Below are 27,713 nucleotides of genomic sequence, written 5' to 3'. Positions count from 1 at the left end.
CTGGAAACCACTAATGAGAGGTTATTAAGGATGGTTCGATTGAACCTCTCTACCATGCCGTCCAACTGGGGATGCAATGGCGTCGTTTGAGTTTTGTCAATGCCGAGTAGTTTGCATAGTTCTTTGATTACTGCCGAGGCAAAATTCCTTCCCTGATCGGAATGTAACTGAAGAGGCACTCCGAACCTGGAAATCCAGTGTATCATTACCTCAGCTACTGTGACAGCCTCTTGATCAGGAACAGGGTACGCTTCAGGCCACTTGGTGAAGTAATTAATGACAAGTATGTATTTGTTGCCATCAGCAGTTCGTAGCAGAGGTCCCAAGTTGTCAAAGGCGATACGTTCAAAAGGCACCCCTACGTTGTAACATTGCAGCTTGCCTCGGCTACGTTTTCTCAGTCCTTTTCTACCTGCACAGGCATCGCAAGATCGGCACCACTTTTGCACGTCATCCTTCGCATTATTCCAGTAAAAGCGCTCACGAACTCTCTGCAAGGTCTTCATTATTCCAAAGTGACCTCCTGTTGGGCTGTTATGTAGTTCTTTAAGGACATCAGGAATTCTGGATCTTGGAAGTATTAGCTGCCATCGAAACGTCTTCCCATCATCCGATTCAAATTTCCGGTATAAGACGCCGTTTCGAATGTGAAGTGAATCCCAGAGTGCCCAATATTGTTTGGTTGTAGGACTACAAATAGAAATGTCCTGCCAGGTAGGTTTTCTGTTTGACGACTCCATTAAATCAATTATGGGTTTAATGTCGCGGTCTTCCGGCTGGTCTTTCCTGACTTCATCATCACTCCACGGTTCTCGATCAGCCGATGTTGATGTTGTAATTTGTCTTGCGACCGGAGTCAGCAGCTCGTATTTCGCTTCCACCCTGGAACAATATCGGCAGCTTTCTTGGCAAGGTCTTCTAGACAGGGCGTCGGCGTTTTCGTGTGATGATCCCTTATGATGACGGATAGTGATGTCATATTCTTGGAGTCTGTGTATCCACCTGGCTATTTGACCCTCAGGATTCTTGAAATTTAAAAGCCAGGTCAATGATGCATGATCGGTGCGGAGCAGGAATTTTCTGCCATATAGATAGTGATGGAACTGTTCTACAGCTTTGACTATGGCGAGCAACTCTTTCCTGGTGACACAATAATTCCTCTCCGGTTTAGACAGGCACTTGCTCCGGTACGCCACTACACATTCTTGGCCATCTATTTCTTGGGACAAAACAGCACCGACACTTTCATTGCTCCCGTCGGTGTTGAGAATAAATGGTCGGTCGAGCTGAGGATACGTCAGGATTGGAGCAGATGTTAAAGCCTCCTTTAAGTTGTTAAATGCATCCTCGCATTCTTTTGGCCACAAGAATCTTTGCTTGCTCTCTGTCAGCTTGTGAAGGGGTCTTGCGATGGAAGAAAAGTCCTTCACGAATCTCCTATAGTAGGTGCAAAGCCCTAGGAAGCTTCTCAGCTGTTGGACATTTTCGGGACGTTTCCAGGATTTAACCGCTGATACCTTTTCAGGATCCTTGCGCACACCTTCTGCAGAGATGACATGTCCCAGGTAAGTCACTTCCTTTCGGAACAATTTGCATTTAGCGGGACTCAGCTTCAGATTGGCTTCTTTCAGTTTCTGAAGCACCTTCCTAAGATTTTCTAAATGTTCTTCAAAACTCTTTCCGACGATGATGATGTCGTCCAGGTATATCAGGCAGGCTTCGTAGGAAAGGCCTTTCAAAACAGTCTCCATAAGACGTTCGAATGTTGCCGGCGCATTACACAGTCCAAAGGGCATCACCTTGAATTGCCAAAGCCCTTGTCCCGTAGTAAATGCCGTCTTTTCTCGGTCTTCAGGCTGTATTTCTACCTGCCAATACCCACTCTTTAAATCAAGTGTTGAGAACCATTTGCTTCCAGAGAGAGTGTCTAGAATGTCGTCAATTCTAGGAAGAGGGTAACTGTCTTTCTTCGCAACCTCATTCAACCGGCGATAGTCGACGCAAAATCTTGTTGAGCCATCTTTCTTTCTGACTAGGATGATGGGAGATGCCCATGGACTTACTGAAGGCTCGATGACATCGCCTTCTTCCATATCGTCGGCTCTTAAAGAAGCGGCGAGATGACAGGCCTTAGCTTGGGAATCCCATCCATTCGCATCTGCCATGATAGAAAATTGTGTCTTATACACCTGCCAGGAGGTCTTCCCATCATATGTCGATAGCTTCAGAGAGGGACGAGCAGGCATGGGTAGAAATTTTAAACCATCCGAAGTGCTCCCTGCCATCGCTACGAATTTCTTTAAAGTGTCAACTTCTTTGGTGACGACAGCAGAAATTCTGTCTTCGATTTGTTGTTCAATATGTCCTTGGACGGCAAAAACTCTGTCTTCTATTTGTTGTTCAATATGTCCTTGGATGGCAGAAACTCTTTCTTCAATTTGTTGTTGGAAGGCCGAAACTCTTCCTTCGACTTGTCGCTCCACAGCCGACACTCTATCTTCTATTTCATCTTTGACAGAAGAAACCTTTTCTTCAATTTGCCCGAATTTATTTTCAACAGCTCCTATTCTGTCTTCCATAGCCTCAAATTTACTTTCTATTACGCAGGTTATTTCTCTTTTCATTTCGTCTTGACCTGCTTCAATCTTTTCTTGTACAGCTTTTATGTCTTCTTTAAAAGTTAAATGTAGCAAAGGCTGATATTAACTACCTTAATTGCTCTTCCATCGCTCTTGTTATTGGCATTCAAACCCCACTCCTGACACCAAAAATTGTTGCGTGCGTACGGGTTCGTTATGAAATGAATGCACAAGTCCGATGAAAAATGAACAAAAATTTATTATTATCACAACAAAAATGCTTAAATTTTCTCAAATTATCATGCAGTATTACAATATCTCACAGTAGTTATCTTTTAACTACTCAAATGTCCAATAGAACGTAATTCAAAACAGCTAAAGAACGCTAATCCGCGAATTCACTACAATCAACAAATCAACAAGAGCAGTTTTCTAAACAACAACAAACTAAGCAACTACTACGAACTGAGAAGAGATATTTATTTATTTAATGCATGCGCTCTTGTATTTTCAATTTTCCGGCTTAGCTTTCTTTTAATATTCGTCACATTAGCTTTTTAAATACCAAATTCGTAACATTATTAATAAAATAAATAAATACCTGTGATAGGAAAGTCAACATATCTTTGCACTTTGCCATCAAAATACTCTGTGCCTTTTATTACAACTAAATGAGCAGGTAAATTGATTCCCCATGCTAAAGTTGCTGTAGCAATCAAAACCTAGTTCACAATAACAAAAATTAAGTTCATTTAAGAGTTTCATAAAAAAAAAAAAGAATAAATACATTAGTATTTTTTTATATTAATCTAATTTTCATGGACTTTTTCCCTTTAAAATACTTGGAAGTTATACTGAAATTTTTTAACAGAATAACTTCTCCTTACTTGAATTTTTTGATGAAGAAAAAGTTCTTCTACCAACTTTCGATCACGCTCATGAAGACCAGCATGGTGGAGACCAATGCCAAACGCTATTGTAAGCTTCAGATTCTGATCTCGTATTAGAGAGATAACAGAATTAACCTGGGAAAAGCAACATTCAGAAAAATTGAATCAAAGTCAAACATATAGATTTGCATAGTTTTTCTAAAAGTTTTTTCATGTACATATAAAAACTGTTTTTGATAAGATAGAAACAGCATATAACATCTTTGAAAAATAAAACTTTCAACAGTAGTTAGTTAATTATGTTTTAAAAAACATACACTTTAAAAAAATTTACAGAAAGTATCTGCTTTTAAGTGCATATATATATATTAATTGATCAAAATAAATTGCTTAATACTTGTCCAAAAGCTGCAAAGTAATAAAATAATAATTTATTTACTAATGTAGTATTAAGTATATTATCTCCTTTGAGTTGAATGAAGTAACTTATAAGCCAGGTAACCCTCCTATAACATGGTAGACAAGTTCCTAAAAAATGTTACATTGTGCGAAAATGTGTTGTATAAGACCCAAAACTGGTACAAAAAAGGAGGGGTCATATTTTGAAAACTTCTTAAGAACAAGTTTTTTTTTTTTAAAAATTACATACACAATTTAATTTTTATTAAAAATATAAATGTATGTACAACACAAAACACAAAAAATATTATTTTTATTTCAACTCTTGTTTAATAAATTTCTTAGTCTTCACTACTCAGTATAATCAACCGGAAACGTTTTTTGGCAGAATGATATAGCCTTCACTTTCAGCAATTTTTTCCTTAATTAAAATTATTCCTTCTTAAAAAAATCTGTAATTTTACTTTGCTTTGTGGTTCTTATCGGGTCATTGTACATTTATCGGTATGGAGCTAAACAGCTCCCTTTTGAATTTTCAGCTTCTTTCAGCTTTGTCATGAAATTTCCACACTATGAGAGAGCACATATAAGATGTATTTACTAGTTAAATGAAAACAGCATGTGCATTTTTGAAGTTTTAAATAAATTTTAACACTATTTCCCCGATTTAATCTAAACTAACACTACAAAGATTTCTTGAATATATATATATAGAGAGAGAGAGAGAGAGAGAGAGAAAACTATATTAAAGTCTGATATTTTTAGTCTTTTTTTTTAGTATATGTTCATATAAAAAATGTGCAAAGTATAATTTTTACTTTCTGTACATGAAAATTTGAATTTTTACTTCAAAGCTGAAAAGTTATGCTTGTACCAAATGTATGCTATTATTGGTGCTACTCTGTTAGACTGTTGAATGGATTCTTGGTGATTTACTTTGGCGCAGTTTTTACAATCGTCAGCCAAAAATGCTGTTTTTACGTATTTTGCACATAGTAAAGTATTTGAAACTTTAAAAAAATAAATATCGTGAAAAATAATGGACTAATTTTTTTGTTGAAAACGTTTTTTAAGATGGCAGGCAAATGTAAATAAATACATTTACCATGAGTATAAAATACTAAAGTAAGGTTAAATTATTACTTTCATATAGAATAAAAACACCGCTATAAAAACATTGCGGCAACGTTTAACTGGAATAAAATATTACGCAAATTGATTATCGAATTAAAAACCATCATACCAACATTTAAAAGAATTAAAATATTACTTAAATTCAAATACTTTAAAATAAGTAAATAAGAACACTTCATGCAGTAGAGCTAAAATGACAGGAATTAGTTTATTGCCTGTAAAAAAAGGAGGAATGTCTAATACTTTTTTTACCATTACAGCAGTTATTTCTTCCACCATGATCACAATACAATACCATATATGGCCGTCCTCAGAATTGGCTTGTCTAACGGTCTTCATCTGTGATCCACATTTCTCGCACTTCATTGAAGAAGCAATTCGTGAGGTTTCCTCCAAAACTTTAAAATAAATTTCGTCTGACCCTCGTAGCAATTTATGAATAAATCTTTGATTAGGAAAGCCAGGTTGGACAAAATAAGGTCTCATAGGACAATTTTTGTATTCTGATACCAATAATTCTTAGTGCTTACCAATAACAACATTAATCTTTGAAAGGGACATATCTGTTACCTATGAAATCTAAGGAATTCGAAGAGATGAGTAATAAAATTTTAAAATGGCACGTTAATGCACAAATATTCAGTAACCAATCAGGGAGCTGATTACATCACGCCTAGAATTAAAATTATTTAAATAATCATACATAATAAAATCTTTTTTAAAAAAATGCAAAATTAAATTGTATTTTAATATTTAACACCCATAAATAATGTTTAAAAAATTAGATTAAATTTATAGATATTAAAACCAATTACTTTTAAAGCAAGGGGACGTCATTGATTACATCATCCACAACATAAATTATACAAATTATCATAAACAATAAAATTTTTATTTCAAATAAAAATACAAAATTAAATTGATTTTTAATATTTAGAAGCCATAAATAAGATTTAAAACACGGAATTTATGCATAATAAAATGCATTATTTTTTAAATAAAATGACAATAAAGTATCGGTTAATATAAACAACTTATCCAGCAATGAGTCAACCATAACTCATATCGCTCGCAAAAAAAAAAAAAAAAAGCCCAAATCTGTGCAACCATCTACCAAAGCAGCACCCTATTATTAGATCTTTTGAAATTAATTTGAATACAAATTGTTAAATTTGTAATTAGAAACAACTATTATATAATCTTAAATTCAGAAGTTCATCAGCATTAACCTTCCAGCATGCGTGCTATGCAAAAAATTTACGACAAATTCGGTTTTTAATGCACACTTTCACATATTGTAGCTGAGACTCTGAATGTCATTTCCATTCCTCCTCTCAACCATTCACCACATCATGGAATGGGACAAAAGGAAGTCATATGACCTTTTTTTGTTCTTTTTCACTGGGCTTTTGTGCTACGTGGCAGCTTCTTCGTAAAAGTTACGACTTGCACATGGTCATTGGAAGGGTGTATATTTTTTTCCCAAATATTTTGTGTTGTTAATTGACATGTATTAATTTAATTTGCATAAATTCGAGTCTATAATTTTTTATATCAGTTTTCATCGTAAAAAAATATGTGCAACCAGCTGATTTTGCTTGCATTCTTCAAGAATTATCTAATGAAGAAAAGAAGACATAGAAACTTTTGGATGTGAGAATAATAGCACTGTTACTGAGTGCAAATGATGGCCTAATTTGAATTGTTATATATGATAGTAATAAAAAAAAAGGACACCATGTAAATGTAAAAGAATTGTTCTCAAGTGGAATTGAAATAACAAGAGCTGTGATGATCTAAAAGATATTTTTATTTCTGACAAGTTATCTTCAATTCGATGATAAATCAACAGGACAGGACAGATGAATATTAAAATTAGCTTGGATTTTAAGATATAGTTATTAAATAATAAATTTGTAAAGTTTTATAATGAAATACATTATTGCTTTTCCATCTGACTGATTTGAACGTTTAAAAATAATTTATTATCATTTAAATATGACATTATTTGTTTTTTGCAGTAATAAAGTTGATATTTTATGTTTTAACAAACTTATTATCAATATTCACTCATTTTTTTGTGCCAAAAACGGTAAAATAACAGATGTCGTAAAAAATATGATGCAAGGCATGCTCATTTAAAATTCCCAAGCGCTCGTGCTGGAAGGTTAAGGAACCTGCTTGAAAATTTATAAAAATATAGCATAAGCAACATTATGACTAACTCACTTCCTGTTCCTTCATGTGTACCCACTGGCGAGGATCATCTTCTGCTACTAAATATGCAATTAAATCTAAGGCAGTCAAGCGAGTCTGTCGTCTTGAAGATACAAAAACCAAGGCAGGTTTATCAGGAGAATGAGTGCGTATAGCTGAAAAAGAAATGTTTAAAAAATTGAATCAAAGAATATTATTTGTTTTTGAAATTAAAAAACTAAAAGGAGGGCACATTAAAAATTTACTGTATTATAAAAAATAATGAGAACAGGGCAAGCTTTATTTAAATTTAAATGCCAGAGCAAAACCAACCACACTAATGAATGCCATTAAAATGTCTGATTGAAAAATATTGAGGATTAGTGGTAGGACAAAACAAGATTTAGAATTTTGTGGAAGAAATATGTATGACTTTCAAGGGAATTAAAATGGAAATCAGCTGTTAATTTTATGTGATTTAGTTTTTTTTAGCCTATTAATCTTTTATTTCCAATATTTAATTATCAGAACAGTTGCTTTAATGTATACTTGGCTAAAAGGGAACATGAAAATACATAAAACGATGTAAAAATATTTGTAAATTTAAATTATTCACCCTGATATGTAGGCTTATTCATTAAAGCCATACGAGGACAATAATGTTTCCCATGATAGCCTGAAACATGAACTTCAAGTTGAACAGGCCGCACTGAAGAACGGAAATTATATAGTCCAACCTAAGAATACAAAGCATAGTTATTTATTTTTTCCCATTTTACATTACAAAAGTTTATAAAAAAGAAAGTTAATGTTATTTTAATGTATAATTATTATTTACATTTTAGTACACAGAGATGAATTTAGCATACAGATTAAAGAAGAGAAATTAAGCAAATAATATTAGCACACTATGAAGCACAAAAATTAGACTACCATAATATGGTGTCAATATTTTGAAAAATAAAAATGAGAATATCATACATGCAAATTCACCTAATGAGCAACAGTCATGCAATTTCAAACAATTAAAATTAATGTTTAATATTATGAATATTTTGATACTTACTTCTTAAATTAATTATTACTAGACTGGAATAAATAAAAACAACAATGAATTTTGTCTAACTGAATTTCATTGTTTAATGTATAATTTTAATTTGTAGTCCAGTATAAGGTAACTTAATTTAAATATACCATAATTTTTTTTTCTTATTGATTTGATTTCCTAAGTACTAGGATCTTTTTTAATCATTCATGTTCCAACAGAGAGTAACGTAATTTAAAGAGCCTATGATCTATTTAAAATGTTGGGATCTTTTAGCAGATGTAAAGGGAATGCATGTTCCAATACAGCATAACTTGATTTGAAAAGCCCATAAATATTTCTCAGTTCATCTGTTTGCTTTAAAATATTGGGATCTTTCAGCAGATCTGCAGCGAATGTTATGCAATTGAAATGACAAAAGTTTGTACTTTGCTATAGTTTACACTTTCTCTGACTTCACATCAAGACCACTGATGAATAACTTTATTTCTGTCCCTAAGAAATTTTCAGATTTCAATTATTAGGAACAAAACAAATCCTGAAATGGCTCAATCCACATATCCAGATACTGCAAGAACAAATTAACATACTTTACATTTCAGAAATGTTTATTCTTTTTTTCAAAAATTTCATTCTGCCTCTCTTCAATTAGACCTTTAACATTAAACACTAAAAAGGTGTTCAAAAGCTAAGCATTTTTAAAAATTAAAACCTACAGATCAAATTTTCAGACATTCACACTGATCTTATGAAATATCTTCAGGAAGTTAATTTAATTCTTCAAAATAAGAATGCATGCCAATATTAAATTTGAAACAATATTAAAAAATTCACACTCTATGGATTTTAAAAAGAACTGAAATATTGTACCTACTTCGTCTAACATTACTTGTAGTACTTTTTTAACATCAACAACACTTTTAGCACATTATTTAACCAGTACTCTAATTTCTCACATTAAAGTGATGTTTCTGAAACCATTTTCATCTGGGATACTTTACATTAATGCATTCAAGATAAAGGTGCAGCAATTTATGACAGTTAACCATCACTGAGCAAGACAGAGACCTACAGATAGGTGCTGCAGCTAAAAGATGCCCTACCATAATTATTTTAATTTGAAGAAAGCAACTTTCATAGAGGTGTTGGTATTTTATGCTTGAATAAATGGTGCAATTTGGGCTTAACAACATGTGACTTCAAAATTAGGCAAAATAGCAACTTTATTTTGAATGCTTCAGAAGGTGAGATTTTCCAGTTAATCGAATTTATAAAGAAATGTGGAGAAATGATAAGAAACAGAATACAATACAAAGTCTTTAATCCGGACTCATTGGAACTTCGGCGATTCCGGATTAATGTTTTTTCCAGATTATAGATCATCAATTTAAATCTGGTAAGATGGCATGCAGAAATTATAAAATAAAAAATATGAAACCATTATAATTATTATTTATGATTTATGAAATAAAGAGCAATTATGATCTAAAGGGTATCAAAATTTACAAAAAAGAAAAAAAAGCATAATATTTATTTGTTTACTTTATTAAACATTTCTTTCAATGTAAGTTGTTTAATTTGTTTTGTTTTTTGTGTGAATACTTTCTCTTTAATTCTATAAACAAACATAATTTCTTGTTCAGTTCCACTGTTCAAGCCCTGTAATTGGTGTGTCGAGAATACCGTCTAACTTGTCAATCAAAATTTTTTCGTTTTCAATAATATCGAAATTTTTTCATTTTCAATCGAATTTTTTTCGTTTCGAATGTCTGACAATAACCTCTCTGTCACACGCTTCACTATTGGAAGCAGTACATCGAAACATCGAAACATGCTTTCGCTTTGTGATCCTTAAGCAGCTCCAGAATAGGAAACTATTTTTGACATAATCGAAAGTTTAAGCTTACTTTTTATAAAATTGCTCTAACAGTCTGCAAAAAATAATAAGCCGGATACAATTAGAAAATTAAGGAACAACACAATCTGCAACATTAACTGAAATAGATAATTAGATAATTTTAGCCTAGCTTATACCATCCGTTATACATTAAATGTGCATGTGTAAAGGTATTATGCGCAGAAGGATTATTCAATTATGGCAAAGCACATGAGGGCTATCTGCCTAAAGGGAGGGATGCCTTTGTGGAGGACTTTCTAACGCATGCGCAGAAAGTTTGTAGCTTTGAGGTCCGGATTATGGACATCTGGATTAAAGACTTTGTACTGTAATATACCACATTTTCAACTGCAATGACAATGTCCCAATCAGCAAGTAGATGCTGAAATCTGTAATTTGGTTATAATTCCAGAAAATATTGCTTCCATCAGTGGCAAAATTTTTGAGAATGAAAAGTTTTGATTGATAATTTAGCAAGAATTTTTTACATAGCAACCACAGGACTGAACAATGGAACTTACTAACTGAACAAAAAATTACGTCTGTCTTGAAAATTAAAGAGAAAGTAGCACATAAAATGAAACAGCTTAAACAACTTAAGAACTGTTTACTAAAACAAACAAAATATTGAACTTTTTTTTGTATATTTTGATTCTCTTAATATCATAAATGCTTCATTATTTCATAAACAACTATTTCATAGTTTTAATTTTATAATTTCCACATGTCATCTTATTACATTTAAAGTAATGAACTAAAGTCCCTAAATTTCTGAAATTCAGAAGTCCCTACAGTTCTGGATCTTGGACTTTGTACTTATGTCCTACAAACATCTACATAATCTTAAATTAGTTAAAAATAATTACCTCTTTTATTCCTAACCAATTAGCTATATCAATTGCATTAGCTAAAGCAGTAGACAATCCTATAACTCTCATTTTTCGCTCTGTATGAGAAGATATGAAATTTGTTCTGGAAACTATCACTTCTAATACAGGACCTCGATCTTCACCTATAATGTTGATAAAATTACATTACTTAAATTAAAATGCAGATAATTAAATAGACAACAGCTAATAATTGTGGATCTAGAATGCAAAAACTCTTAAAATATATTTACATATATAATTTTCTTACAATAAATAACTTTACACAGATTTATAGATTTAATTCATATATAATAATATACATATTTGGACACAAAAACAAAACAATAAAAAAGTCAAAGTTAATTTATAAAAAAAAAAAAAAAAAATAATTTGTTGAAATTTTCAGTATTTCAAAACAATATTTTTTTTCTATTTAGCTTAAAAATCTTAATATAAGGGGTAACAACAGCAAAACAAACCTAATAAGTGTATTTCATCAATGACGATAAGAGACACAGCTTTTACATAGTTCCTAGTTTGCCAACTTCTGCTAACACCATCCCATTTTTCTGGAGTAGTAACTATAATATCCGCTGCTGCAATAGCAGCAGCATCAGGAGTAACATCTCCAGTTAGTTCAACTATACTTTTAGGACGAAACAGAAAGAAGATTAATTAGGTGACAACAATAACATTACTTGGAATTTTTGGATGTGGAAAACTTTATATAACATCAAATGCACTTTATATAAATGTTCCATTTCAACAGAAAACATTCAAACTTACTTCTTTTTAAGTTTCTGTTGAAACCTTATTTTCCAGTCTTCAATTCTTTCTCGGACCAAAGCTTTCAAAGGTGCAATATATACAATCTGTAAAGGAAGGCAAAACACACAAAAGCAATGAAGATTTTCTCATAACAAAATTTATTTTCTACATATTTGTACATGCTGATTATGCTCACATAATATGTGCTCAGATTTCTTTCTTCTAAAATTCACAGTTTTTGAATTAACAACACTTGATAGTACATAAATGCTTTCTACAAGTGAATAAATACCTAAAGTTTAAATTATGAAAAAATAATTTCTTCCCTATTTATGACTAAAAAAATTAGCTCTACTTTCTTCCTTTCACTTTCAGTTAACTTCACACACATTTAAAAAAATAAATTAATGCTCCTAAAAAAAAAAAAAAAAAAAAAAAAAAAAAAAAAAAAAAAAAAAAAAAAGGAGGAAAAGAAAATGAGAGAGAATGTTTTTTTTTTAATTTTTTTATTTTAGATTTTAAATTACGTCCAAAGGGGTGCTTTTTTAACATTTTGTGTGTTACATTTATTTATTAAATATCATGTTCTTTACACTTAAATCGTAAAATTCAGTTCAACAGCATTATCACAAAATAGTTTTAAAATGAGCATATCTTTATAATTTCCGATACAGAGACTCATGCGCTGGAGATAAAATGTTTATTCCATGCGATGTTGCTATTGCTTGCTTTTGATTATAAAAAATTCGTTAAAGTTTTGCCAAATATGAAATTGATAATAAAACAATGTGAGAAATATACATACATTTATGCAGATTTTTCATTATTTAATTTCTTCAAATATAATGCAGGATAACATTTGGTGACAATAGTTTGAAAAGTGAAACAGACATTTATAGTGAACCAACGCAAAATTGCAAAACAAAAACAATAGTCATTTAGGGACAAAGTGACTTTGGACTTAAAAAAAACAGTAATAATATTTTTTTTAAATGAAGATACTTGTATTAATTAAAACCTAAATATTTCTTGATTGAGTATAAAAGTGTGAGCTTGACTTTCATGGGGGGGGGGAATTGTTTAACAATTTTATGAAAATATTTAGCATATACCTGAGTGACTCATATGGAATATTTCAGTAACACGAATTTTAAAATCACCCTAGTCATACTCAAGTGTGAGCAAATTTCTCAGTCATAGATGCTGGAGTGCCAACCACTAACAGAAAGAAAATCTCATTAGTCACATAAGCTCTTGTTGCCAGCATGAAAAAAACATAAAAATCTGAAAGCCGTCCTGCAAAATTGCCAGTATAAAAAATATAACTGAATTATTTTTTTAATGGTGGATATTTTGAAGTCAAAAGATGCTTTTATTTGTGACATTTAAAATCTATTCTAGTGCTTCAATATATCTTGCAGCAATGATATTTCAGAAAGAAACTAAAGTTGTTTTTTACAATACTATATAGAGACTTTTGAATGTAGGAAAAACATTTCAAGTTAAAAAGGATTTTTAAGAATTAAAATAATGAATTACATTACATATATAAAATTAAGATACTCAGAAACTTTAAAAAAATTTATACCTTTATATTTTTGAACATTTCCATACAGATTTCTTGAACAATACAGTCCACTTTAACTATGTTTTTTAGTATATTTAACCCATTCCCTGTCATGATCCCCATATGGGGATCGCCTACATTTGTATACATTGTGACTGCACCTGGGTGGTCCCTTACGGGTGGTCATACTTTCCTGAAAATTGCAACTAAGGGTAGAAATCTTAAACAAACACGTGGACTCAGTTAGTTGAACTCACGAGTTTATTTTTCTTGCTCTCTCGTTACTTTTCACGAGAAAAATAATACAGTTATTTTCAAAGCACAAAAAAGTTACTTAGGAACAATTATTTTTGTTGTACTGAATTTCCCTTGATCATTGGTAAGTAATTAATGTATTTATATATTATTTATCCTCATACTGTAATTTGGATGGGTACAGTGAACCTAGATATATCGATCCCCATTTGAGGATCATGGCTCATACTGACTAAAACTGTAAAAAAAAACTTCCCCCCCCCCAGGAAATGTCACGTAAAAGATATCTTTCTTTAAAAGAAATAGAAGAAATTGTAAATTCTGATGACTTTTTTTGCATCTGACGATGACAACGATAGATATTGTTGAAATTCCACCAGAGCGGGTTGATGAGATTTCAGATAATGAGGACATGGATGACAGCGTGATTGAAGATGAAGAACCACTTTATTTTCTCGGGTGAGTTGAAATTCACTGTGTGGCGACTTCCAATTGGAAAAGAAGCAACCTAAGTACTCGAAACTATATGAAAATTCTGACATTATAGAGACAAGGCGAAATGATGTCATTAGAAAACTCAGGGGGAAATCCCCGGTAGAGTGTTTTGAAATACTTTTTGGTAATGAAACTGTCACCTATATTGTCCAGTAGTCTGTAATATATGCCAGACAGAAAAACAATCATCAATTTCAGCTTTCTAATAATTGCCTAAAAACATTTATTGGAATACTTCTTTTCACTGGCTATCATTCACTTCCACAAGAACAATTATATTGGTGTGAAGATGAAGGCATGAACATTCTGTGTGTTAGAGCATGCATGAGTCGGAATAGGTATTTGGAAATTAAACGGTACCTACATATCAGTGAAAACTCCGATTTAGAAAGTATTCCACTAGGTGAATGTGATAACTTCTTCAAGATTCGCCTATTCATTGACAAGCTGAATGACAAATTTTAACAATTTGGGGGTGTTTTCTGAAAGTTTGAGCATTGACGAACAAATGGTTCTTTACTATGGACATCACTACATCAAACAATTTATACGTGGTAAGCCAGTGCGGTTTGGCATTAGCTTCAATGGGCTATTTGTTGTTCACAGACTGGATATTGTTATCAGACTCAAGTGTATGAAGGCAAATCAAAGAAATTAGGAAATGATGAAAGCATCAGTGGGCTTGGGACATATGTTGTCTTTCAGATGGTATCTATTCTTCAGACACCAAATGCTCATAAAGTTTACTTTGACAATTTTTTCACAGGATTTTCCCTGATAAAACATTTGCAGGACATTCACGTTAGGTCCCAATCACATTATGTTTCGGCTACGCGGGACTTGATGTTGAAAGAGACAATTCTCAGAACCCGCAAAATTCTGGGAAACACACGTAGCTAGGTTACCATTCTCACTTACTACAAAGACTTGAACGGCAAAGAGTAATCGATTATCGCTAAAATCGGGATCACGTGATCCTTCAGACCAGAATTTTCACCTGTTTGTCTCTACCCGGAACATTTTCGCTGAGGTTTGAAAAAATCTCACGTAGCCGGAACATTGCTTCCGTAGTTAGGTGGAACTTCGCTTCAGGCGGGGCTCTTTTTTCTAGGAATTCTACCGGAAAGGTTTCTAGGAAACCAGTGCTACCAGAATATTGTTTCTCAGAAAAGTCCCATCTAGCAGGCACTGTAGCCATGTGTGATAACCTCTTTAGAGCAACAGAATGAACAAATGCCCTATTGCAACAGACAAAGAAATAAGGAAAAAAGAACGCGGGGCACATGACTACAGATTTGATTTCCGTAATGAAATTTTAGCTGTCACGTGGAATAACAACAGTTGTGCAAGGCTTCTGTCTAATCATGAAACTATCGAACCAATATCAGAGGTGAAGCGATGGAGTAGAACAGAGAAGAAAGATTTTCAAGTACCACAAACCAAACTGATATCAGAATATAACAAATACATGGGTGGAGTAGACAAGATGGATTGGAATGTTCAAAAATACAGAATCAGAATAAGGGGGGGGGGAATGGTATTTTCCTTTGCATACTAATGCCATCGACGTAACACTGGTTAACGCCCAAGCACTGTATTGTATTTCAAATGATAAAATTCCATTCCTAGAGTTTAGGAGGATGGTTGCAAGAGGATATCTTGCTTTATCTACAGAACTCTCAGATGCAAAAAAGGGTGGAAGGAATTCTTTCACTAAAGCATCAATTAATCGTGTTCCTACTGTTATCAGAACATCTGGTAATCATTATATTGAACGGACCGAAAATAAGCAGTGTGCAAAACAAATGCAAGAAAACAATGTAGAAAATGTAATGTTGGATTACATGTAGACTGTTTTGAATGCTGGCATTAAAAGTAGATAGTATCAGCCATGATCCCCACTTGGGGATCGGACTTAAATTTAAATTTTCTGAAAAAAAAATTACGCATTTATGAGAAAAACATGTTTTTCTTATTATTTAGATGTAAAATAACAGAAATAAAATAACAATTTGGCAGTTAATGGGTTAAATATCTTATTTTTAACTGAATATTTGAAAGATATTTTATAAATCATAAAATACTTTCACATTTTATGTTGAACACATTCCAAATGGAATCACCAAATTATCAAGAGATACTTTATTTTTGATTTTTAAAATTAAAAATAAAAATTACTTTAAAAAGTATATCAGATAAAATGGAAACTTTGAAATAGCATGATGGAAAGCAAACCAATAATAACATTGAATTTACTTACATATAAATATTACATAAATCAAAAGCAATTATCATACATTTATTTTACTTGATACAACAAAAATCCCATCCATAAAACAGATGCAGTTCATTTACATAATAAAGTATTAATAAGTAAACTAAACTCAGTGGCGCAACAGCCCTAGTGGGCCAAGGCCAGTAGTGCCCGAAATCTGCTTTCTTGATCGTGTGCCCCGAGGTGCGTAAGCATATGCCCTGAACAAGTGGTCAGCTTGGTCGCAGGACCCCCGGTGTTTAGGCCCCAAGCAAACTTGGTACTCCGTTTATCGACCCAAGGGATGAAAGGCTGAGTTGACCTTGCCCAGCCCAGGGATCGAACCCTGGACCTGTGGTGCTGCTGTGCGATGCACTAGCCACTGCGCCTCATTAATAAGTAAATCACAGGAAAATAAAAAAGGAATTTTTGAGACGTCTAAGCATACAAAAAATGAAATAATTACAGGATTATTACACGGAATATTCAGAAAGATCAAAACTATAAATTTTTATTTATTTAATGAAAAAAGTCCTCATAAATCACATATAAAATGCAATTAGGTTATCTAATACATTTGCAAATATTTTATGTTTGCACTTTATACATATACAATTTATGTTATATATCATGCACTGTTTAATATCAGAAACAACAAACAAAATGATTTACAAGGTGCTATGGAATTACTTCAACATAAGATTCACAATATAAAAATACTTTTAAACACAAAAAAATTGACAAAAACAAAATAATTGAAATGGTTTCATGAATTTCTTCAGAAAAACATACCTTGGTCCCTTGATGAACATTAAACACTCTGAACATAGCTATTTCTGCTGCAATGGTCTTTCCAGAGCCAGTAGGTGCACCAAGTAGAACATTATGGTCCGTATGATACAATGTATGAAATATTTGAGTCTGAATAGGATTAAAATATTCAAATTTATACAACTCTTCAAATTCAGGATTTTTCAGGGCCGTGACTGGCAATGGAACCAAATTCAGAAGATCTAAAATTCAAACAAATATGTATATTAGGAATATGGAAAGAGTATTCTCTCCTCTCCAAAAATATTACATAGCTGAAATGTATATTGAGGAAAGGGTAAAGGGAGCATCAAAATGATTTTATGAGTAAATTTCTTTCAGATCATAATCATTTTTTTTAAATATTTTCTGGATAAAATACAGATATTTTAATTTTTACATTGGCTCCTATCTTACTAAAAGTCTTTTAAGTTTTCCACTTGGTAAAACTGGTGCAAATTTTTTTCCAAAATTATATGACTCAAACTATTTTTATCTGATGAAAAGAAATGGTGAAAACTCTCCGATTTTAGTTGTTGAACAAAATGTTAGTTTCTTTAAATAAAAATATTTTATACAAAAATGTTTACTTAGTTTTGTTTTTGTTCTTTTAAATTTAGATGCTGGAATACATTTTAGGCACAAGAAGAAATTTTTATTTTATACACCTTTTTTATTTTACAATTTTTTTTTAAAATTTCCATTTTATACAGAACCTATCCCCCTTGTGGGGGGAGACAAACCCTGAAAATTTCAAATTGCAGCTAAACATCTAACAATTTATAATAAGTTGCAAAATAACTTAACAAAATTAAAAAATATAAAAATCACAAGACAGAGAGACAAAGTGTAACATGATTTTGGTATGCAGTTTTTATTTTATCACTTCAAGCTAAGCAGTTACATAAGTTAACAATTTCAAGATAAGCAATTACAACAGGCAGAAAAATGAGAGGTTTGGTTAGGTTATCTGAGTATGGCAAAGCTTATGAAGGCCTACTATCTGAGCAAGAGGATGGATACCAGCATAGAAAACTTTCTAAGAGAAACTGGCTCATATTCATGTTACACATGGAGAAAACCATGAAAACCAGCCGTGCAGCTAGCTCGTTTGCCTGGGTTCGAACTACAGTATTCAGTGGTCTTAACTGTTTGCCCACTAGTTTGGCAGAAGAACTAGTTTTCCACATATTATAGATACAGAATATAAAATCTTACATTTAAATGACCTGTTCAAAGTGGTAAAGGCAAATCAAAGGGAAAAAAAAAAAAATTGCTACAACATTATCTCATCATAAATTAACACCACTTAAAGATCTGTGCACTTATTTAATGAAAGAGATTTTATTCTTCATAATACAGCTTTGCATTTATTTCATTAAATATTTATTTTAAGTGACAATATTTTTTATTTTGCTACAGTGCAAAATCTGTGAAAACAATAAATATTTCAAAGAGGTTTATTTCAATGTTTAAGAAAACTGATGAACTGGTAATAAAGAAAAATACTAGTAGAGAGAAAAGAACTGCATATTTATTTCTACTAACCTGTATGAGGCTGATGATGTTGAGGGAGAATAAGATCTTGAAATGACATCACAAATGATCGATCTGAGCCTAACCATCGATCTGAAACTGCTCTTATTAAGTACTGACTTGGTCTTGTGTCTCGAGGAAGTGGTATAGTAAATACAAGGGATTGTACTTCTTGATGTATAACCTGAGTAATAAACATTCCACATTAGTTTTACTTTTTTAAAGATAAGTAATCAAACCCACATATTAGAACAAAAAGCTGCAGTAGGTGGACAATTCTAAAATTTGGGTAAGACAAAGAAAGAAGCCACAATAAGAGCAAATGGGAACAGGCATGACATACTTTATTAACTGTAATAATTTAAAAAAATCAAACCATAAAGCTTAAAAAATTGTCTCAATCCACTATGATGACTGCTCAACATTGATAGTTTGACCAAAGTTCAGCTCTTGGCAAAAAGGCTGGCTGCAGAGGCACTTTTGTAGTTTCTCCACGTGTAATGCAAATATGAGATTTTCCTGATACTGCAAAGGCATCCACATACTTAGATGCAGATCCCTAAGAGGTAGTTCAAATAATCTACTCAAATTTAGTTCACAAATTTATCCTATTATGTAACTGAAAGATTTATATTATTTTTTCCTCAAGAGTTTCATATTAAAATGACTCAAGAACAAAATCATGACAAATTATGGAATTTTTTTAAGGACTGAATTGGATGAATTATTAAATTATGGTAAAGTACGCTTGAACTATTTGTCAAAGAGAATACGTGCCTCAGGACTTTCATACTTGAGAATACACGAGGGACTCTCCAAGTAAACTGATCTGCATTGATCTCACACATGAGAAAAATCATCTATTCAGTGATCATTCCAGTTCAGTCTGCTACATAATGAAGCTAGTTTGTTCAAAGCCAAATTTCCTTATGAAAGTTTCAGTGTTAGCCATTAAAAGTACAATTTCAGGCAAAAGACCAACTACATTAATGGCCAATTTGAAAAAAGAAGAATAATCATTCTTTTTATAACAAATTTTAAAGCAATAATGATTATTATTATTATAATTCACAGAGAATTCAAAAATTTGATAAAAATGATATGCCACATTCGGAACTGATACTATTTGCTTTAAAAATATATGCTTCTTGCAAGACTTTTCCATTGAATTCATGTAGTTCTCATTTCTGACTGCATGTGAAGAACATTGCAAAATACAATTTATCTTGCAACAATTTAATTTAAAGTAAATAATTAATTAAATGATCACAAATTAAATTTAAGACTTAAGTGACTCTGCCATACTTTTCACTTTTACAAATGGGCAAAAAGAAGTTCAGTTCATAAAGGAACTTTAATTTCTGACTGGTTCAGACATCCAAGTTTTTTTTACTGTTTCTATAAAATTTATTCTTTAATTTCTACAAAAAAATTCTTAATTATTTCTACAGTTATATTAATTTTAATAATACTAAGAGAGATAGATGATTGTTCAGAATGCAAAATATTGTGAACAATCATATATTTACCCTGATATAATGATGAACGATGTCCTTGAAAAGCTTCTTAAATAGTTTAAAAAAATACTTTATGATTATTTATCTTACTTATTCTGTACTTGATTTCTGAATAAAAGAATCATTCATGTTTGAAACCAACAGACCAGTGCTAGTTCTTCAAAAAGTGCTTTTGAGTTTTGAAATTTATTTTAAAAGAGTAGTCTGTTTTTTAAAACTACTGAAACTACTACTTTTTTACTGAAACTTTTAATCCAACTTACTAATTTCTGGTTGGAATTTAAAAAAAGTTCCAGGGTTAAAAAACATTTAAGAAGAACAAAAATTAGACACACAGAAATGCCATGAAAAAAATATGTGCATTTTTTTCTGAACATAAAGACACAGTCCACTCTAAAAATGTGACAATGTTGTCAAACAGCTGAAAATATTTCACTAAACATTGATTTGTCAATTAAAAATGATTATAAAAAGCAGAAACTGAAGTTTGCTTTCTCATATGCATTTATTTACATTTTAAAAGTATGGTTGTAAATGTGTTATGAGAGTTTGGTAACACATACTGTACTGATGAGTTGCTTCAAAGATGAAAATCAGGAAAGGAAATTCAAAATATGGTAATGAGAGTTTGGTAACACATACTGTACTGATGAGTTGCTTCAAAGATGAAAATCAGGAAAGGAAATTCAAAATATGGTAATCTTCAGTTAAGTGTGTGCCACTTGGCACCAAATGTAAGTATTGGTGAAAATCTAACCCAAACTAGAAATTACAGCCTAAGCAATATACAAGGTGCCCAATAAAGTCCAGTACCATCTGTTTAACTGCCGAACGGCTACAGCTATAGTCATAAAAGTAGTGTCTAGGTATAGCAAAATGGCCACGAGCTACTAGATGAGATAGCTTAGACTGCCACCTGTGGAAAATGGCAGAGTTACCGTCCCTACCTCGAAACGGTACGAGAAAGGGGGGAAAAAAAGTGAATTACAACGTTGTAGAGCATTGTTGATTTAGTACAGAAAGACATTTTGTGTTAAGGACAGAATGTTTTAAACGCACATTTATTTGTTTGCAATTTCCTACACTGTTACATGACGAAATGATCTTAGAAAGAAAATAACGACTATTCATCACAAGCTACCTTTATTTCCGATGTTCAAACTTCTCTACCCTGACGCGCATCTGGACCCTAGTTAGAACTTCAAGTTGTAGCATAGCGGGTGAAACGTTTGCACAAGCATCTGCAATATGTCATTGAAGGTCCTGCAATGTTTGTGGAGGGGTCGCACACACCTGCTATTTGATGCATCCCCAAAGGATAAAGTCCATTAATGAGTCAGGTCAGGTGATCGTGGAGGCCACTCTTAGAAACTACCATACCCAAATATTCGTTCTTCGAATTCCTCCATGAGGTACTGCTTTACTTATGGTGCCTTGTATGCACCATAAGTGCACTGTCATGTTGGATGTTTTGGTGTTGAAGCAATGGTAGGTTCTCAATAAAATTGGGTATTACATCTTGCAGAAGTTCTAAATATCATGCTGCCATTAACATACCCTAGTAAAATATTGGACTGATTAACCTGTTATTATAAATTCCACACCAAACATTAATCGGAAACTGTATTTGATGTCAAGTTTCGGCAGAACATGATGGATTTTCCACTGCCCAGTAATGGGTGCTCTGTTTATAGTACATTTCATTCCATAAAAAACATGCCTCATCTGTCCACACTGTATCTGCCAAGAATGTTGGATGGGCCTCTATTTGGTTCATGATGAAGTTGCACCATGCAAAACATCCTTGGGCATCCCTGTCCAGCAATGCCCGATTAGGTATCGGCTGGTATGGATGAATACTCAAATAATTTAGGATTTTCCAAACATGACTTTTTCAGAGGCCACAGTTTTCACTTATCTCTTTTCTGCTTCTGCTTGAATATGTGAGGGCGTATGATAAGATATCTTCCGGTTGTACTTTTGCCCAACCTTAGCTGGTCTGCCAGATCGAAATCAGCTAGTTCCGCAGCCAGTCTCCCTTAAATGTTTCACAACTTGTAGGATGGTTTTGTATGAAGGATGTGGGCCTGCAGGAAAAAATTGCGATAGAACCGCGCTACCAATCGTGCCTTGCAGCCACATTCACCATCACGAACCATCTCATAAAAATTATCTTTTCAAAATCGCTCCACGACCATGAGCTTCAACATACAAGCCTGGGGAGATAGCTCTTTTATAGTGGTCTTAGATGAACAGGTAGGATGGTTTATACACTATTTGCATAATGCACAAATTCACACACCAAGCTCAAGTTCCATTGAGTTGATGAATTTTGCGATACGATTGTGCTTGATCAGCATATTGTCTACTCTGTTTGTACAGACAATCAGTACAAAGATGCACCCTGTATGTTTAAACCACAGTCGTCTTGATTAAGAATTACAAGTGATACCACTGTGGTGCGAGGTGGGCTCGTTTTTCGTCTGAAAGATAATTGTTTCTCCTTTCGTTCAAGTTTCGGAAACACAAAAGTTTCAGAAATTGCGAAGAAACATGTGCGTTTTTAGTATTCTAATTTTAGCAATCATGTCCACAAGGTGGCTTTCGGTACGGGCGCGAAAGCGTCGAAGATGATCCACACACAGGTCGGCCGCAGTCCGTACGCATGCCGGAAGCAATTGAAAAAGTTCGCGATGTGGTGAAATGTGATCGTCGATTGACTATTCGAGTACTCGCCAATGAATTTAACATGGACAAAGAGACGGTTTGGCGAATTTTGACGCAAGACTTAGGCAAACGCAAGATTTGTTCCACATTTGTTCCTCACCATTTAAGGGACGAACAAAAGCAATTGAGACTGGATGCATGTGGCGAACTTATCGACAATGCTGATGCTGACCCTGCGTTCCTGTATAGGATAGTAATGGGAGACGAGTCTTGGTGTTATCAATATGACCCTGAAACCAAGCGTCAAAGCTCCGAATGGCAGTCTCCAAGTTCACCAAGGCAGAAAAATTTCGATTTGAAAAGTCCAAAATCAAGGTCATGTTAATCGCTTTCTTCGATTGCGATGGACTCATTCATCATGAATTTCTTCCTCCTAACATGACTATCAATGGACAGTTCTACACAGAAGTTCTTGAATGTCTTCGAAAATGAATTCGTAGAGTGAGGCCTCATTTTCAACAAAATGGGAGTCGGCTGCTGCTACATGACAATGCCCGCCCACACATTGCGTTGCCTGTGAGGTCATTCTTAGCCCAGCACGGTGTCATTGAAATGCAGCATTCACCATACTCTCTAGACCTAGCACCCGCAGACTTTTTCCTGTTTCCTAAGCTGAAAAATTTGCTAAAGGGAACAAGATTTCAGGATGTCGAAGCCATCAAGAAAACTTTCCGAAATTTGTACAGCCGAGCACAAATGTGCATTACGACTGATGGAGATTACTTTGAATCATATTAAATTGGCTATGTGTTTAACCTTTTTTTATTCTGAGTTATTCCATGAATCGTGGAAATTAATAGCCGGACCTTGTATTTATGTACTTGCTCTGGATCTATTTTCATATTTGCAAATTTATATAGAATCTGAAACTGAATTTCAGCTCATAGCAATAACAAAAATAGGAAAATAGCATAATTAATTGGAAGGAATAGAAGATAAAATTTTAGTTATAAAAAATTGCAGTTGTCTTCATCATAGTAAAAACTGAACATTTTTTACTGTTGCATGCAGAACCTTTTGTAATTTTGAATGAAAATTGAAAAGGAGAGAAAATTTTCTTTAATCCTGCTAAATCGATGATGCTCTATAACTCTGTAATTCACTTTTTCTTCGTATCTCGCACTGTTTTACCGTAACTCCGCCATTTTCCCCAGGTGGAAGTATAAGCTATCTCATCTAGTAGCTCATGGCCACTTTATTATACCTAGACACCACATTTATGACTATAGTGCAGTCATTCGGTAGTTAAACGGGTGGTGCCAGATTTAGAAAACACCCTGTACATACAGCTTCACAAAAATAATAGCTATTTTATTAAAACCAAAATAAATACAAAGAGAAATAAAGAAATTTATAAATACGAAAGCATTTATTTCAATCCATAGTTGTAATTGACAGAGTTCTATCAGCATGAGTTCTTGAATCCAGAAGTAAGCTAAGCAGCTATAAAAAAAGGAAAGCATAAACCTTTGAATTAATATCTGCTCATAAACCTTTCTTTTTACAACACAGTCTTTCTGTACGGTGCCATTTCATTGCTTCAGTAGTAGAAAAATACAGTTTCATTTTGTATTTTACAAATAGTAAGTATAGATGAACTTTTGTTTTGCAAGAATTTAAATCATGACTCTTTTGTCATACAATAGCTGTATTGTGTCAATGCAGTTTTCGCAGAAATGCATTGAGAAAATATATATATATATATATAAAATTACAAAACAATTCTTTTGAAAACAAAACACAAACATGCGTAGTTATTTTTTATCATTAAGCTGCAGTAAAGTTATCATGAAAGACATAAAGTAAGAAATTTAGAACTAATATTTCACAAAGACCAGAAATTGAAATTCAATATATATAAAAATATAAGACTTTTTTAATAATGAAATATTAACCCACCAATTCTTTCTTGTTTGGGGGGGGAGCATCTTAAAAAAAATTAAATGCCAACGAGAAAATTACTGGATTTGTGTTCATTTTCCCACTTGTTCATAATAATATTGCTGCATAGTTACCCATGATATTTATAAGATAAAATAAAGGGGTTACCATATTAGGTGCTTTGCAGGCACACAGATATTTTACAGATATTTTCATGCCTCCGATTAAGAGTGGAATAGCAAACTACATCATCAACTAGACTGAGGTGCAGAAAGCTTTTTGAAGCTCAGCCTTTCTTGCTTTGACCTAATATTCTAACATACATGTGAAACATTATGACTTTTACTGAATTTACCATAACAACAATGCTTCAACAGCAATGGACTAGCTCCGAAACTGCAGTAAGTGATATTTTTCATTTTTATTTGTTCTAATATTTATCTTGAACTATTTTTATTTTATTTTAAACTGTTCATTAATTATTTTAAACTGTATTTTTAACATTAGGTTAAAAAGTTACTTTTTAACCTAATGTTGTTAACCTAATGTTAGGGATAACCTAATGTTAGGGAAAGTAATTGATGGAAGTTTACAGATACATCTCACATAGTACCTATTAGCCATTTAAAACTGATCAGAAAATCATTCTCAGTGACAAATCATTCACAGATTATAGATTTATATACAAGAGAGGTAAAAAAAAATTATTTAAAATATATTAAATGGTAAGTTTTCAATTATTCTTGTTATACCTGTTTTCTAGGAAGAATAAAATATTCAAAATGGTAAATATAATCAGTATCAGGATCTTCAACCCATATCCAAAAAGCTTCTGATCCAGTTCCATGATGCTTATCAGACCACTTGAAGTCAGGTTTAATATTTAAAGTTATCCTAAGTATGCTGTCAGTTATTGGTTGTACAATTGGTTCAATGCCTAAATTAGGAATGTGCATCAAACATTTCTTGATAATTCCTCTCAGATTATAACAACGAAGTCTTGTTCCTTAAAAAATACAAAATAACAATAATATTAAGCACACATTCAGTAAAAGAATAAAGTAAATGCATTTAAGTAATAAAAAATATTTGAGTCATTAAAGTATAAAAATTTACCAGTTTTGAGGAATCTGCTCTTTCTACTCTTATGCTTTTGTTATACTGGTTGCGCATCTGACAGCCTTCAATTTGGCATGAGTAACTTACAAGTTAAGCATGCCAGAAGAAAGGGATAGGACAATAAAAGATACAGAGGTGAAACAAAGGTTTCCAAGATAGAATGTTTTAGCTTGATGCTACATATACATACAGACACACACATACCTAAATATATAAATACTAACTGGGGTACCTGGCTTCACACAAGGAGTTGATATGAGATTGTGTGGTAACTGGAATAAAAAGATAACTTTAAAATATAAGAGGTAATTTTTTTTTAAACATATTCTAACCGTTTACAATACTTTTTTTAAAAACAACATTTTCCTTTTGTTATTTGGGTTATATAAGTACAAATTTTACGAATTTCTTACTTGAGAGCAAGCTACATATACCTGGCCATGAGAAAAGCAGGAGTCATTGAGGACTATGCCACAATGTTTTAAAGTTTGTCCCTGCACTATGTTAATTGTAAAACTATAGACTAATTTGATTAAAAATTTCAGTCTTTTAAATTGGAATGGTAGTTCAGTAGATATCAGTGGTATTCTGCAGATAAATACTGTATGTCTTTGTCCTTTTCAGTCATAAGTTCGGCTTCGATGATGTTATTTGATAGCAGTTTGACAACGATCCTTGTTACATAGTTTTGGCGAGTTGAGATTTCTGAGTATCATCAGAGATCCAATTTTAAGTCAAAGGTAGTGTAATGGGATTCCTGATACTTGCAAAGAGTTTAAAAATTCTGTAGGGAAGTTAACACTTTCTTCAACGTCGACATTGTGTGTCAATCCATTTGTACATTCTCTCTTCACCAGGAATTTTCTTTTGAATATTAAAGTTGATATTGTCAAGAATGTTTTTAGTCAACAAACCCATGATGGATCTTGCTTTATATACCCCTACCAATGGGTAGCCCTATCCATAAAAAAAGGCTTCGAATGGCCCACTATGTTCCAGAATATTCCACAACATTTGGGTGTTCTGGAATGTTCCACAATGGTCTGGGATGTTTCAGAATGTTCCCGAACATTCTGGAAAGTTGTGGAATGTCTCAAATGCCCTGGAATGTTATAGAAATTTTTAGACAGCGAAACTTCCAGCCCTTATATCTTCAAAAGCATGCCTTTCAGGTAAAAACGGGCACCTTCTTCATCGATGGGGCCTAGAGGGCTACCAGACCATATAAATTCCTTGATCGTACCGGAACACCTTTCTGAATTTTAGAGGCACATACATTGTACACTTACATTTATAATATATATTGATTAATTACATAATCTTCAGTTTTAATCTATCCATGTATTGTTTTTACAATCATTAGTTTTTTATAATTCATAATTTAAAAATAATTTTTGTAATTTTTAACACCTTTGGGAGCTTTTTTCTAAAAATAATTAAAAGCTTAACTTTAAAAATAGAGAAATAAAATACTTTTTTCAAAAGCATTTAAAAATTTTTTGGAGTTGAAACAGCCTATAGTTTACAATGGTATACAATTTTAAATTGTTCTATATTAAAATACTAGGTCTGGGAGACAAAAAATTTTAGATTCATTAGGTTCACTCAAAATCTAAAATAAATAAATAAAATTTGAAATTCAAATTTGGGGTCTGAGGTGTAACAATTTGAGTGGAAGATTATAAATGATCAAAATTCAGTGGCTCTACGTGCCACCTTATTTCCACAGTGGAAAACCATTTCTATGCTTGTGATTTACTCAAAATATCATCTCT

General features: G+C 32.6%; 1 protein-coding gene across 1 annotated transcript in view; it reads right to left on the bottom strand.

Annotated features, from left to right (window-relative positions):
* obe (activating signal cointegrator 1 complex subunit obelus) overlaps window positions 1-27,713 on the bottom strand; it is a 231,708-nt gene that overhangs the window by 42,363 nt on the left and 161,632 nt on the right. Inside the window, exons 20-29 of the mRNA XM_085810960.1 lie at window positions 25,572-25,825; window positions 18,707-18,878; window positions 17,141-17,361; window positions 11,796-11,881; window positions 11,489-11,655; window positions 11,007-11,152; window positions 7,815-7,935; window positions 7,232-7,374; window positions 3,467-3,604; window positions 3,181-3,301 (exon numbers count right to left, since the gene is read on the bottom strand). Coding sequence (XP_085667086.1) covers window positions 3,181-3,301; window positions 3,467-3,604; window positions 7,232-7,374; window positions 7,815-7,935; window positions 11,007-11,152; window positions 11,489-11,655; window positions 11,796-11,881; window positions 17,141-17,361; window positions 18,707-18,878; window positions 25,572-25,825 — 1,569 coding nt within the window. The remainder of the gene's footprint in view (window positions 1-3,180; window positions 3,302-3,466; window positions 3,605-7,231; window positions 7,375-7,814; window positions 7,936-11,006; window positions 11,153-11,488; window positions 11,656-11,795; window positions 11,882-17,140; window positions 17,362-18,706; window positions 18,879-25,571; window positions 25,826-27,713) is intronic.

This window comes from Stegodyphus dumicola, chromosome 2 (genome assembly GCF_044657685.1).
Source record: "Stegodyphus dumicola isolate Sdum_Otavi_A_Nest chromosome 2, ASM4465768v1".
Taxonomy (NCBI): Eukaryota; Metazoa; Arthropoda; class Arachnida; order Araneae; family Eresidae; genus Stegodyphus; species Stegodyphus dumicola.
This window is presented reverse-complemented; position numbering and strand designations above follow the sequence as displayed.